The sequence below is a fragment of the Chlorocebus sabaeus genome, chromosome 22, assembly GCF_047675955.1.
Source record: "Chlorocebus sabaeus isolate Y175 chromosome 22, mChlSab1.0.hap1, whole genome shotgun sequence".
Lineage (NCBI taxonomy): Eukaryota > Metazoa > Chordata > Mammalia > Primates > Cercopithecidae > Chlorocebus > Chlorocebus sabaeus.
In genome coordinates, this window is record NC_132925.1 from 91649944 (window position 1) to 91665279 (window position 15336).

At 48.2% G+C, this 15336-nt stretch overlaps 1 protein-coding gene across 1 annotated transcript; it reads left to right on the forward strand.

The window, feature by feature from the left end:
- Nucleotides 1-1774: 1774 nt before the first annotated feature.
- Nucleotides 1775-4053, forward strand: LOC103227574 (actin, cytoplasmic 2-like). Its single transcript, XM_038003993.2, has one exon. It carries the CDS (start codon nucleotides 2282-2284, stop codon nucleotides 3359-3361), a length of 1080 nt encoding a protein of 359 aa, XP_037859921.2. The 5' UTR covers nucleotides 1775-2281; the 3' UTR covers nucleotides 3362-4053.
- The last annotated feature ends 11283 nt before the right edge of the window (nucleotides 4054-15336 follow it).

Consider the following 15336-nt stretch of genomic DNA (forward strand, 5'->3'; position numbering starts at 1 on the left):
GAGATAGAGGTTGCAGTGAGCCGAGATCTTGCCACTGCACTCCAGCCTGGGCAACAGGGCGAGACTCCATCTCAAAAACAACAACAACAACAACAACAACAACAACAACAACAAAACCACAATTGACAAGCAGGGCGTAGTGGCTCACACCTGCAGTCCCAGCACTTTGGGAGGCCAAGTTGGGTGGATCACGAGGTCAGGAGATCGAGAACATCCAGGCTAACATGGTGAAACCCTGTCTCTACTAAAAATACAAAAATTAGTTGGGTGTGGCGCACCTGTAGTCCCAGCTACTCGGGAGGCTGAGGCAGGAGAATCGCTTGAACCCGGGAGGTGGAGATTGCAGTGAGCCAAGATCACGCCACTGCACTCTAGCCAGGCGATAGAGCGAGACTCCATCTCAAAAAAAAAGAAAAGAAAAAAAAGAAATTTCTTTACCTCTGTGGCATACAATGATTTTATGTAACAATTATAATTATTAATAACAAACACTAAGCCATATCAGAATTATAGTTTTCCATAATTTGGGACCACATACCAATAACATTTATACAAATACAGCCCAAAGAAAACCAAACACCATTTTATATTTGACAATGCTTTTGTATGATTTTTTTTTTTTTTTTTTGGAGACAGAGTTTCGCTCTTGTTGCCCAGGCTGGAGTGAAATGGTATGATCTCAGCTCACCGCAACCTCCACCTCCCGGGTTCAAGCAATTTTCCTGCCTCAGCCTCCCGAGTAGCTGGGATTACAGACATGCGGCACTACGCCCGGCTCATTTTTGTATTTTTAGTAGAGACGGGGTTTCTCCATGTTGGTCAGGCTGGTCTCAAACTCCCGACTTTAGGTGATCTGCCTGCCTCGGCCTCCCAAAATGTTCGGATTACAGGCGTGAGTAACTGCGCCCGGCCTTGTATGACTTTTATACCAAATAAGCCAAATGTCACTGTTGCATTAATGCATTATTGATGTCAAACCCAATTTATCTTTCTTTTTTTTTTTTTTTGAGATGGTGTCTTGCTCTGTCACCAGGCTGGAGTGCGATGGCGTAATCTCAGCTCACTGCAACCTCTGCCTCCCGCGTTCAAGCGATTCTCCTGCCTCACCCTCCCGAGTAGCTGGGATTACAGGTGCCTGCCACCATACCCGGCTAATTTTTGTATTTTTAGTAGAAATGGGGTTTCACCATATTGGCCATGCTCGTCTTGAACTCCTGACCTCATGATCTGCCCGCCTTGGCCTCCCTAAGTGCTGGAATTACAGGCCGTGAGCCACCACACCCGGCAAACCCAATTCTTAATAAAACCTTATAACAAATGTATTTTAATCTTAATCAGTTTGACCATAAGGTAAGATTTTCATAAACCTTTTATAACCCTTTACAAATTTTTGTTAAAGAGCAGATCATCATGGCTGGGCCCGGTGGCTCATGCTTGTAATCCCAGCACTTTGGGAGGCTGAGTCGGGCAGATCACCTGAGGTCAACATGGAGAAACCCCATCTCTACTAAAAATACAAAAATTAGCTGGGCGTGTGGAATGTGCCTGTAGTCCCAGCTACTTGGGAGGCTGAGGCAGGAGAATCGCTGGAACCCGGGAGGCAGAGGTTGCAGTGAGCTGAGATTGTGCCATTGCACTCCAGCCTGGGCGACAAAAACCTTGGTAAGGTTGGGATTTTAATTATGTACTAGGTGTGGAGCCTAGGACATCAGACAGAAGTGCAGATAAGGGCTGACTCTTTCCAGCATAGCTAGGGGGACATGGCTAACTCCACATGTCCCCAGGCCTTATCTAGACTCTAATGCTCCAAAGTAGGTAAATTGAACAATTTTCAAAGTCAAAGAAGCAGTTTATGACCTTAAAGCATTTAGCAAACCTAATATTTGACCTGCCTAATTTAGAACAAATGTTTACAATTTTGAAGACATTTTTATTTTACCAATAATCTTTACAGCTGTTTTTATATCCCAAAGATTACTAATGTCACACGAACTAAATAAAAGGCATTACACTTTTTACTTTTCTGATAAGATGCTTGATTTAAGCACCTATAATTATTAAACCAGTTAATCAAAGCTCTTTCATATATAAACATCACAGACATAATACATATAAATACATAGAAGATAAAGGACTCATTTTCCAAGCCAGAAATTGAACCAGAATTTGAACCAGAAATTGAATCCAGCCACCATTGTGAAAAGAGAAAGCGAGTCGCAGCCGCCAACTCGCGCACCTTGTTGTTCTGCTGCTCCACCGTCCTACTCCTCCGCCGGTCGCAATGGAAGAGATCGCCATGCTCCTCATTGACAATGGCTCCAGCATGTGTAAAGTTGGCTTTGCTGGGGATGACGCCCCCCGAACCATGTTTCCCTCCATCGTCGGATGCCCCCGACACCAGGGCGTGATGGTGGGCATGGGCCAGAAGGACTCCTATGTGGGCAATGAGGCCCAGAGCACGGGCAGCATCCTGACCCTGAAGTACCCTATTGAGCATGGCATCGTCACCAACTGGGACGACATGGAGATCTGGCACCACACCTTCTACAACGAGCTGCCTGTGGCCCCAGAGGAGCACCCGGTGCTGCTGACCGAGGCCCCCCTGAACCCCAAGACCAACAGAGAGAAGATGACTCAGATTATGTTTGAGATCTTCAACACCCCGGCCATGCACGTGGCCATCCAGGCAGTTCTGTCCCTCTACACCTCTGGGCGCACCACTGGCATTGTCATGGACTCTGGAGACGGGGTCACCCACACGGTGACCATCTATGAGAGCTACACCCTCCCCCATGCCATCCTGCGTCTGGACCTGGCTGGCCGGGACCTGACCGTCTACCTCATGAAGATCCTCACCGAGCATGGCTACAGCTTCACCATCACGGCCGAGCGGGAAATTGTGCGCAAAATCAAGGAGAAGCTGTGCTACGTTGTCCTGGACTTTGAGCAGGAGATGGCCACCATCGCATCTTCCTCTTTTCTGGAGAAGAGCTACAAGCTGCCCGATGGCCAGGTCATCACCATCAGCAATGAGCAGTTCCAGTGTCCAGAGGCACTGTTCCAGTCTTCCTTCCTGGGCATGGAACCTTGCGGCATCCATGAGACCACCTTCAACTCCATCATGAAGTGTGATGTGGACATCCGCAAAGACCTGTACGCCAACATGGTGCTGTCCAGAGGCACCAACATGTACCCAGGCATTGCCGACAGGATGCAGAAGGAGATCACCACCCTGGCACCGAGCACCATGAAGATCAAGATCATTGCACCCCCAGAGCGCAAGTACTCGGTGTGGATTGGCAGCTCCAACCTGGCCTCACTATGCACCTTCCAGCAGATGTGGATAAGCAAGCAGAAGTAGGACAAGTCTGGCCCCTACATCGTCCACTGCAAATACTTCTAAATGGACCGAGCAGATGCATAGCATTTGCTGCACGGGTTAATTCAGATGTATAAACTTGCCCTTGGCAAATGCATACACCTCATGCTAGTCTCACGAAACTGGAATAAGCCTTCGAAAAGAAATTGTCCTTGAAGCTTGTATCTGATATCAGCACTGGATTGTAGAACTTGTTCCTGATTTTGACCTTGTATTCAAGTTAACTGTTCCCCTTGGTATTTGTTTAATACCCTGTACATATCTTTGAGTTCAACCTTTAGTACATGTGGCTTGGTCACTTCGTGGCTGAGGTAAGAACGTGCTTGTAGAAGACAAGTCTGTGGCTTGGTGAGTCTGCATGGCCAGCAGTCTCCAATCTGTGCAGGGTATTAATGTGTCAGGGCTTAAGTGTTCTGGGATTTCTCTAGAGGCTGGCAAGGGCTCCTGAACCAGTTGTTTCTGTCCTGCCAGTCTGTCAGGGTTGGAAAGTCCAAGCCATAGGACCCAGTTTTCTTAGCTGATGTTTTCTGCCAGAACACCATGGGCTACTTGCCTTGAGTTGGAAGCAGTTTGCATTTACACCTGTAAATGTATTCATCCTCGTAATTTATGTAAGATTTTTTTTGTATGCAATTCTCAATTCTTTAAAGAGATGACAACAAATTTTGGTTTTCTACTGTTATGTGAGAACATCAGACCCCAGGAACACGTCATTGTATAAGGAAAAATAAAAGTGCTGCTATAACCGAAAAAAAAAGAAAAGAAAAGAGAAAGCATGGCCCATGGTTACAAGGTCAAGCTCCCCAAGCACATGACTGACTAGTTTGCTGGGCTGTCTTGAAAAGCGAGCTTACAGGTATCCTAAGCCCATGTTCTATCCTAAGGTACTCCTCTCCATGATAGAACAATATAGAAAGACACACAAAGCACATCAGATTCGCTACAGTTGAAGACCAGCCTCAGGCCCGGCATGGTGGCTCAAGCCTGTAATCCCAACACTTTGGGAGGCCCAGGCAGGCAGATCACCTGAGGTCGGGAGTTCAAGACCAGCCTGACCAACATGGAGAAACCCCGTCTGTATTAAAAAGTACAAAATTAGCCAGACGTGGTGCCTGTAGTCCCAGCTACTCAGGAGGCTGAGGCAGGAGAATCGCTTGAACCCGGGAGGCGGAGGTTGCGGTGAGTTGAGATCATGCCATTGCACTGCCCATTTCACTCTGGGCAACAACAGCAAAACTCTGTCTAAGGACTAGCCTCACAAATCCTTTTTTCCAGTAATCCAAACTTTACAGGAAACAGTGATTTTTACCATTCATTCAACTGATTTGCATAGAGAAAGAAAGGAAAGCATTGCCTGAGGCAGGGTGGGGAAGGCAGGTGCTCAGGGAGGCCAGAGAAAGATCCACCCATTGCAGCGACACTGAAAAGTTCAGGCGGCCACTTGTCAGTAGCAAAGGGATCTTTTCCAGAAGTCCCATCAGCTCTCAAGTTTCCCTTTTAGGGAGGAAAATGCTCCCTGTATCCCACAATCCTGTATATGCCTGTCACCCACAGCCATCAGCAAAGAGTGCAAGGCAGATCAATCCAAAGAGAAGAGCAGTTAACATCCTGTAGTGCTAAACCCATTCTTAGCTGAAAGGGACTTTACTGAGAGGAGCCTCCAACTCCCTAAATCTTAAAGGGACTCTAACCCTTCTAAGTTGGGCCTCTAACCCAAGGTCAGTCAAGCATTCTTGCCTTTTATTTTTATTTATTTATTTATTTATTTATTTATTTATTTATTTATTTATTTATTTTTGAGACGGAGTCTCGCTTTGTTGCCCAGGTTGGAGTGCAGTGGCATGATCTTAGCTCACTGCAACCTCTGCCTCCTAGGTTCAAGTGATTCTCTTGCCTCAGCCTCCTGAGTAGCTGGGATTACAGCCTCGCGCCACCACACCCGGTTACTTGTATTTTTAGTAGGCATGGGGTTTCGCCCATGTTGATCAGGCTGGGTCTTGAACTCCTGAACTCAGGTGATCCACCCACCTCAGCCTCCTAAAGTGCTGGGATTATAGCCATGAGCCACCGCACCCAGCCTCCTGCCTTTTATTAAGAGAGAGGCCTCTAACCCACTCTGACTTAGGAGAGACTCTAAGTCCCCTAAATTGGGCTTTTAACCCAATCCCATTCTTTACCCGGGTATAGGCATCCCACTTACCCGAAGTCCGCCAATTAGTCCTGCGGTCTATTTCCTTTGGGACAGGGGGTTTCTTCAATATTGTCCCTTCAGTGTTCACCAGAAGGATGTTACCAGACCCCATCACTTACGCAGTTAGCCTTTGTGTCGGGGGTTTCCACACTATAGTCCCTCCATAGTCGCCAGAAAGATGTTACAGGAAAGGGGTCCTGATTCAGATCCCAAAAGAGGGTTCTTGGATATCGCACAAGAAAGAATTCAGGGTAAGTCCACAGAGCAAAGCAAAAGCAAGTTCATTAGGAAAGTAAAGGAATAAAAGAACGGCTGCTACTCCATCGACAGATGGAGTCGATGGTTGCCCATTGTTATGGTTCTTTCTTGATGATATACTAAGCAATGGGGTGGATTATTTATGCCTCCCCTTTTTAAACCATATAGGGTAACTTCCTGACAGTGCCATGGCATTTGTAAACTGTCATGGAGCTGGTGGGAATGTAGCAGTGATAGCCATCTTGGTTTTGGTGGGATTTAGCCGGCTTCTTTACTGCAACCCGTTTCATCAACAAGGTTTTTGTTTTTTGTTTTTTGTTTTTTGAGACGGAGTTTCACTCTCGTTGCCCAGGCTGGAGTACAATGGCGCCATCTCAGTTCACTGCAACTTCTGCCTCCAGGTTCAAGCGATTCTCCTGCGTCAGCCTCCCAAGTAGCTGGGATTACAGGCGCGCGCCACCACGCCCAGCTAATTTTGTATTTTTAGTAGAGACGGGGTTTCTCCGTGTTGGTCAGGCTGGCCTCAAACTCCTGACCTCAGGCGATCTGCCCACCTCGACCTCCCAAAGTGCTGGGATTACAGATGTGAGCCACCGCACCCGGCCCCAGCAAGGTCTTTATGACTCGTATCTTGTGTCAACCTCTTATTTCATTCTGTAACTTAGAATGCCTTAACCATCTGGGAATGCAGCTCAGTAGGTCTTGGCCTTATTTTACCTAGCTCCAATTTAAGATGGAGTTGCTTTGGTTTAAATGCCTCTGACAGTCCCAGCAACTAGGGACTGAGATACGAGGATCAATTGAGCCCAGGAAGTTGAGGTTACCAAAGTGCTAGGATTACAGGCATGAACTGCCACACCTGGCTCAATCAAAAGTTGTGGGGTTTTTTTGTTGTTGTTTTTTGTTTGTTTGTTTGTTTGTTTGTTTTTGCCAGGCACAGTGGCTCACGCCTGTGATCCCAGCACTTTGGGAGGCCAAGGTGGGCAGATCACCTGAGGTCGGGAGTTTGAGACCAGCCTGACCAACATGGAGAAACCCTGTCTCTACTAAAAATACAAAATTAGCCGGGCATGGTGGCGCATGCCTGTAATCCCAGCTACTTGGGTGGCTGACACAGGGGAATCGCTTGAACCAAGTAACTGGGATTACAGGCATGTGCCACCATGCCCGGCTAACTTTGTATTTTTAGTAGAGACGGGGTTTCTCCACGTTGGTCAGACTGGTCTCAAACTCTCTACCTCAGGTGATCTGCCCACCTTGGCCTCCCAAACTGCTGGGATCACAGGTGTGAGCCACTGCGCCCAGACTGTTTGGATTTTTTTCATAAGAAGACTATATCCTTTAATAACAGTTATAATAATTTTAAAGAAGGAGGCGGAGAACAAGAAAGAGGAATAGAGTGGAGAGGAGGGGAAGGATGAGGGAAGAAGGAAGAAGAGGAGGACAAGCAGAAGCAGCAAATTCAGGGTAATAAAATCTAGGACTCGCCTGTGGGGAGGGGCAGTGAGGGGCCTGGAAGGGCAAGATTCCCTGAAAGGCCAGGTACTGCCTGTGGAAGGGTGATGGGGCAGAGATAAGTGGCTTGCACAGTTGGCAAAGCTGGGGCCACCACAGTTGAGGGTTCCCTGTGGTTCCTGAGAGAAGCCCCATCCCACTTTACTATGAGTCTTTCTTCCTTTCCTATTATGAAAAGAAATATACAAGAAGCCTAGTGAAAAACCCAAATACTAAGAAAGGGTACACAGTGAAAAATGAGTCTAAGCCCAGACCCACTCCCCAGAGACAGCGACCAGCAAGCTGGCTCTATGTGTGTTTCCAAAATGTCCCAAGGTCTTTTGGTTCTTAGGCCTTGGGCCACGTGTACTACCGTGGAGTCACCACCCTGGGGAGCTCACCATTCGGCTAGATGATCAAGAAGACAATGTTTCTATTAGACAGGGAGGGCTGCTGTGTGAGAGACTGTGGAAGGCAGTACTGCTGCCCCCAGGGCCAAGTAGGACATTGTGTGGGTGAAAGCACAGCAGGTGGGGACGGTGTGAGCCAGGGTATGATGGTGAGAAGATCACCACAGATTCCATGAGCAGCAACTAATTCAGTGTAGAGTGCAGCATGTGCACGGGTGGGAGCCAGCTGGCCAGCCTGGAGACCTAGAGGCCATGCCACTGCCAGGAGGGTGTTGAGCTTTCATGGACATTCAGCAGCCGCTAGCCCTGGCCAAGTCAGAATCAACCTCTTGATTTTTCTTTTCTTTTTTTTTTTTTTAGACAGGACCTTGCTCTGTTGCCAGGCTGGAGTGCAGTGGTGTGATCACAGCTCACTGCAGCCTCTAACTCCGGGGCTCAAGCAATCTCCTGCCTCAGTCTCTCTAGGGGGTGAGATCGCAGGTGCACTCCACCACACCCAGCTATTTTTATTTTTATTTGTTTCATAGAGACGGAGTCTCACTATTGCCCAGACTGGTCTTGAATTCTGGGGCTCAAGTAATTTGCCTGCCTTGGCCTCCCAAAGTGCTGAGATTACAGGTGTGAGCCACTGTGCCCAGCCTTGATTTCTAATACATCCATGAAAGCTGAATCTCAATCTCTTGACCGGAGGAGCTATGGAAGAGAAAATGGGAAAGAGGTTAAAGATGAAGAGGGTTGTGGTGGGGGTTGTGGTGCTGAAGGATGAGGTGCAGGGGGACAGTTTCCACCCCAGGGAGACAGGGCAGCCAGAGCATAGACTCAGCTGAAAGAGACCTGACCCACTAGGATCTCCCTCTGGGGAGCTGGACAACCCCCTCTACCTCAGTTTCCTCCTGCACCAAATGGGAACAGTGGTGACCCCTGCCTTGAACTCACAGGAGTGCCCTGAGCAGGGATGAGGGAGACTGTAGAGGAACCCCATGCACACATCATGTCCTGGCACAGGTGGCCAGAGTCCATGTGCAACGTGTCCATGAACAGGACATGGGTACCCTCTTACGGTGTTGTTACCATGACAACCCCCAAGGACTTAGGTTTTTGCCTTAGTGATGCGAAGGGCCCCAGTGCTGCCTTGAGGGTTATTTTCAAACTCGCTGATAGGGCTACAGAGAGGAGAGTACTTCCTCCTCCCCTTCTTGGGAAATCTCTCCCCAGTACAGCAGAGGTGGCCTCCAAGGTAGGGTCTTGCTCAGCAGAAACAGTCACCCACCAAATAGTTCTTTTCTTTTTTCTTTTTTTTTTTTTTTTTTTTGAGACGGAGTCTCGCTCTGTCACCCAGGCTGGAGTGCAGTGACATGATCTCGGCTTACTGCAACCTCTGCCTCCTGGGTTCAAGTGATTCTCCTGCCTCAGCTAAAAATACAAAAAATTAGCTGGGCATGGTGGCACACACCTATAATCCCAGCTACTCAGGAGGCCGAGGCAGGAGAATCTCGCCACTGCACTCCAGCCTGGGCAACAGAGTGAGACTCTGTCTCCAAAAAAAAAAAAAGAAAAAAAGAATATACAGGCCAGGTGCAGTGGCTCATGCCTGTAATCCTAGCACTTTGGGAGGCCGAAGTGGGTGGATCACCTGAGGTCAGGAGTTCAAGACCAGCCTGGCCAACATGGTGAAACCCCATCTCTACTAAAAATACAAAAATTAGCTGGGTGTGGTGGCATGCTCCTGTAGTCCCAGCTACTTGGGAAGTTGAGGCAGAAGAGTCACTTAAACCCGGGAGGCAGAGATTGCAGTAAGCCAAGATAGCACCACTGCACTCTGACCTGGGTGACAGAGCGAGACTCTGTCTAAAAAGAAAAAGAAAAGAAAAGAAAAATATACATAGCAAATTTTTCTTTTCTTTTCTTTCTTTTTTCTTTTTGGAGATAGAGTCTTGCTGTGTTGCCCAGGCTGGAGTGCAGTGGTGCAATCTTGGCTCACTGCAAGCTCCACCTCCCGGGTTCATGCCATTCTCCTGCCTCTGCCTCCCGAGTAGCTGGGACCACGGGCACCCGCCACCATGCCTGGCTAATTTTTTTGTATTTTTAGTAGAGACAGGGGTCTTACCATGTTAGCTGGGATGGTCTCGATCTCCTGACCTTGTGATCCACCCACCTCGGCCTCCCAAAGTGCTGGGATTACAGGCGTGAGCCACCATGCCTGGCCCATAACAACTTTTTCATAACAGTCAAAAGGCAGAACAACCAAAATATTCATCAACATGTCCATGAAACTGTAGTATATCAATTCAATGGAATGCTGTTTGTCAATAAAGAAGAATGAACTAACCACACATGCAGAAACACAAATAAGCCTCATAAACATTGCACTAAGTGAAATAAGCCAGATGCAAAGGTCACATATGGGATGATTCTATTCATATGAAATGTCCAGAAAGGACAAAACTATAGTGATAGAAAGTAGGGGCTGGGCGCAGTGGCTCACGCCTATAATCCTAGCACTTTGGGAGGCCGAGGTGGGCAGATCACCTGAGGTCAGGAGTTCAAGACCAGCCTGTCCAACATGAAGAAACACTGTCTCTACTAAAAATACAAAATTAGCCGGGTGTGGTGACGCATGCCTGTAATCCCCAGCTACTCGGGAGGCTGAGGCAGGAGAATCACTTGAACTCGGGAGGCGGAGGTTGTGGTGAGCTGAGATCGCGCCATCGCACTCCAGCTTGGGCAGTAAGAGGGAAACTCTGTCTCAAAAAATAAAATAAAATAAAATTAGCCGGCTGTTGTGGCACACGCCTGTAGTCCTAGCTACTCAGGAGGCTGAGGCAGGAGAATCGCTTGAACCCGGGAGGCAGAGGTTTCGATGAGCCAAGATCGAGCCACTGCACTCCAGTCTGGGTGACAGAACGAGACTCCATCTCAAAAAACAAAAACAAACAAACAAAAAAAAACGTAGGTCAGTGGTTACCAGGGACCACGGTTAGGAAGAGGAGACTAACTGCAAGGGGGAGTGAGGGGGCATTTGGGACAATGAAAATGCTCTGTGTCTGGATTGCAGCGGTCATTACACCATTTAGAACATTTGTCAATGATCATAGAGGTAGGTAATTTACAACCCAATTTAAAAAGTTGTGAGGTAGGGAGGTAAGCGTTAGTAATGTGTGGGGATGTCTTCCCAGGAAAGAGCATTGCTTCCTATACCCACTGTCTTCTATGGCCAAGCCTGCGCTCACATGAGTGGGGTCTTGATCCGCCTGAAGATGACAGAATGGTATGAAGGTGAGGAAGAGGAGTAGCCCTGCAGCACCCACCTCGATGCTCACTCAGGGAGGCTCTGACTGTACACAACGGAGGGAGGCCCAGGCTGCACTCAGGAGACCACCAACCCAGCCTGAGGCAAGGGGCAAGATCCTTCCCCTCTATACATTCCTGTTTCCTCCTCTGTGAAATGAACATGGGGGCCACATTGGATGAAAGGGAAACTTCTTACAGTGTGTTCCATGGAACAGTGGTCTGCAAAATTCTCTGTGAAAAGGGTTCCTCATGCAAGGAAGTATATGAAACCTCCCTCTTGCTGTTTCTTGAAGACTCACAATACACCACTTGCTAAAGGCACTGAGTAATGCCACAGAAAAGGAACCTGTTTCACTCTGATTAACCCTGATTTCTTCAAATCTGTTCCCATTTTCACAGAACACACAAACATCCCAGAAGGCCTGGGGTATGCCTTGGAGTCTGGATCTCAGGCTGGAAGGATTGGAATGGGCTTAGCCCCAACTCCTTCTGGGGCAAGCATTGCTCAGGGCTAGAAAGGGATAGGTCCTAAAACCCATGCCTCCAACCCCCACCCTGCCATCCCTTTACCCTTCCCCACACTGCACTTTGCTTAATATCAACCAGCCATCAGCAGGATGGTGCAAGAGGCTCTAACTCAACCAGGACACGAAGGAAATCAGGAACAATTCACCTACCAGAGGCCCAAGGATTAAGAAAGGCCAGGACTGAGCAACCACGGCACAGGTTCAGCTTGCACAGGTCTCCCGCCCCTCCCAGCCCCCAGCACAGGGTGTTTCCTCTTCTCTGAGTCCGTTCTGTGCAGGGGCACAGCACCCAGCTATAAGTTGTCAGGAGGGCTCAGATGCTACCTAGGAACTCTGCCTTCTAGAAGGAGGACCCCAGGAAACCTCACAAGAAAACTTAGCCCTTTGAAATGAAATCCTCACCCTATTTCAGAACCTATTATGGCTCCCTGCTGCCCCAGTGGCCTCCATTCACTGCCCACTGGCTGTGAACTAACTCATCACCTCCACCTACTGGGGAATCACCTTCCACAGAACGTTAACATTGGACACCCACTCAAAGCGGTGTTCAGGGCCGAGCGTTGTGGTTCACGCCTGTAATCCCAGCACTTTGGGAGGCTGAGGCGGGTGGATCACAAGGTCAGGAGATCGAGACCATCCTGGTTAACATGGTGAAACCCTGTCTCTACTAAAAATACAAAAAAAAAAAAAAAAAAAAATCAGCCAGGCGTGGTGGCAGGGGCCTGTAGTCCCAGCTACTCGGGAGGCAGAGGCAGAATGGTGTGAACCCGAAGGCGGAGCTTGCAGTGAGCCGAGATCGCGCCACTGACTCCAGCCTGGGCAACAGGGCGAGACTCTGTCTCAAAAAAAAAACAAAAACAAAAAACAGTGTTCATGACTGTAGCATCATACACTCAGTAGTGTGTGTCAATAAAGAGGAATGAACTAACCATACATGCAGAAACACAATTAGCACAGGGGTGGGGTGCGGGGGACAGTGAGGATTCGCAACCCCTCGAATTTCTTTTTCTTTTTTTTTTTAAATATTGAGACGGAGTCTCGCTGTTAACCAGGCTGATCTCAAACTCCTAGGCTCAAGATATCCTCCTGCCTCAGCCTCCTAAAATGCTGGGATTAGAGGCATAAGCCACCACACCTGGCCAACCCCTCGAATTTCTCCAGTATATTTTATTTCAAACTTCTAAACACTATCTCTACTACTTGCTGTGTTTTCTCTTGCTGATGCCTCTGTGTGGGAGACCAGCCACGGGCCATTACTCCCATTTTCTAGAGGGGTACAACTGAGACCAAGAGTCGTCAAGAGGCTGCCACAGGCCAGATGCAGTGGCTCACACCTGTAATCCTAGCACTTTGGGAAGGCCAGTGGGGTGGATCACTTGAGCTCAGGAGGTTGAGGCTTCAGTGAGCCAAGAGATTGTACCACTGCACTCCAGCCTCAGCGACAGAGTGAGATCCTGTCTCAAAAAAAAAGAGGCTGTGACGTAAGATACAGGGCCAGCTGAGACCAACAACACAGGTGTAAGGCTCCTGGCTCTGAGCATGTCCCACCTTGAAGAAGGCTCTGGAAACATCCCAGAAAGAGGGCTGTATTTGGTTTCTCACACATGTGCTAAGCTTTATTCTTTTCTACAAGCAACTCTCAATTCTTTCTCAAATAATGGTCTCCTGGGAAAATAGTGCCCTCTGGTGGCCTTCCTGGGTGCTACATCAATGCCCTCCAATGGGAAGAGTGGGATAAAAAGTCCTTCCCCAACCTTCTGGGAAGAGAAAAGAACCCTAGGAACCCATCTCACCACCCCAGGCCATAATCCAGTCTATCTTCCATGGGGAAAAGCAGGGGAGGAATGATGGCTTCTCAGAGACTCTTTCTAAATCCTCTGCCTTCAGGATAACATTCAAAGTCTTATTCTTTATTCACTCCACAAACATTTCTCCTTGCCGCCATGAGCCAGGCTCTATGCGACTGCTGGGAACACGGGACCATAGTGCCCTGAAGGAGCTCCCAGCTCCTGCAGGAAGTCCAGGGCTGTCCTCTCCTGCTATGCCTGGATGCCTGCTTCCCACTTTCAGGGGCCAATGGGTTCCCTCCATCATGACCTCTCCACGGCATCATTTTTTTTTTTTTTTTTTTTTTAACTTTTTTAGGAGCAACTGGAGAGAGGTGGAAAATTTGAGAGTGGTGCTCTGAAAACCAATCAAAGCAAATGTTTCTAGGAGTGGCCAAGCACGCAATGAGGATAATAGGTGGCTGCTGGGTGGAGTAAAGCAAGGACTGCAAATTAGTCCCTATTCAGCAAAATGAAGGTCCCTGGAGAACTTGACAAAAGCCGTTTCCACCAGGGCATGGTGGCTCACGCCTGTAATCCCAGCACTTTGGGAGGCCAAGGCGGGCGGATCACTTGAGGTCAGGAGTTTGAGACCAGCCTGGCCAACACAGTGAAACTCCGTCTCTACTAAAAATACAAAAATTAGCCAGGCGTGGTGGGGGGTGCCTGTAATCCCAGCTACTCGGGAGGCTGAGGCAGGAGAATCACTTGAACTCGGGAGGCGGAGGTTGCAGTGAATCGAGATTGCCACTACACTCCAGCCTGGGCGACAGAGCAAGATTCCATCTCAAAAAAAAAAAAAAAAAAGCCGCTTCCATGGAGTGGGGAAAATCAATGTCTGATGAGAGTGAGTCTAAGAGAAAATGGGAGGAGAGAAATTAGAGACAACTTTTTTGAGGAGTTTTACTGTTTTTTTTTTTTTTTTCAACGGAGTTTCGCTCTTCTTGCCCAGGCTGGAGTGCAATGGCGCCATCTTGGCTCACCGCAACCTCTGCCTCCCAAGTTCAAGCAATTCTCCTGCCTCAGCCTCCTGAGTAGCTGGGATTACAGGTGCACACCGCCATGCCTGGCTAATTTTTGTATTTTTAGTAGAGACGGAGTTTCTTTTATTTATTTATTTATTTATTTATTTATTTATTTATTTATTTTTTGAGAGGGAATCTAACACTGTCGCCTAGGCTGGAGTGCAGTGGCGCCATCTCCACTCACATCAACCTCCCCCCTCCAAGGTTCAAGTGATTCTCCTACCTCAGCCTCCCAAGTAACTGGGATTACAGGTGCCCACAACCACGTCCCACTAATTTTTTGTATTTTTAGTAGAGATGGAGTTTCACTACGTTGGCCAGGCTGGTCTAGAACTCCTGACCTATGATCCACCTGTCTCGGCCTCCCAAAGTTCTGGGATTAGAGGCGTGAGCCACCATGCCCGGCTGAAATGGGGTTTCACCATGTTGGCCAGGCTGGTTTTGACCTCCTGACCTCGGCCTTCCAAAGTGCTGGGATTACAGGCATGAGTCATTGTGCCTGGCCAGGAGTTTTACTGTGAAGGGAAGGAATGAATATAGTTGGAGGGGAAAGTGGCATCAAGGAAAGACTTTTTGTCACTAATAATAAATATTTCATTGAAATACACTATTCATATGGAACAGCCAACAAATCTTGAGTGTGTAGCTCAGTGAATTTCCACAAGGTGAACACACTCAGGTAATCAGCACCCAGATCCAGAAACAGAAAGTGGCCAGGCGCAGTGGCTCACGCATATAATCCTAACACTTTGGGAGTCCCAGACGGAAGGATCGCTTGAGCTTGAGGGTTTGAGACCAGCCTGGGCATCACAATTAGACTCCCGTCTCTAAAATTAATTTTTTTTTCCCCGAGACAGAGTCTTGCTGTGTTGCCCAGGCTGGAGTGCAATGGCATCATCTCAGCTCACTGTAACCTCTGCCTCCTGGGTTCAAGC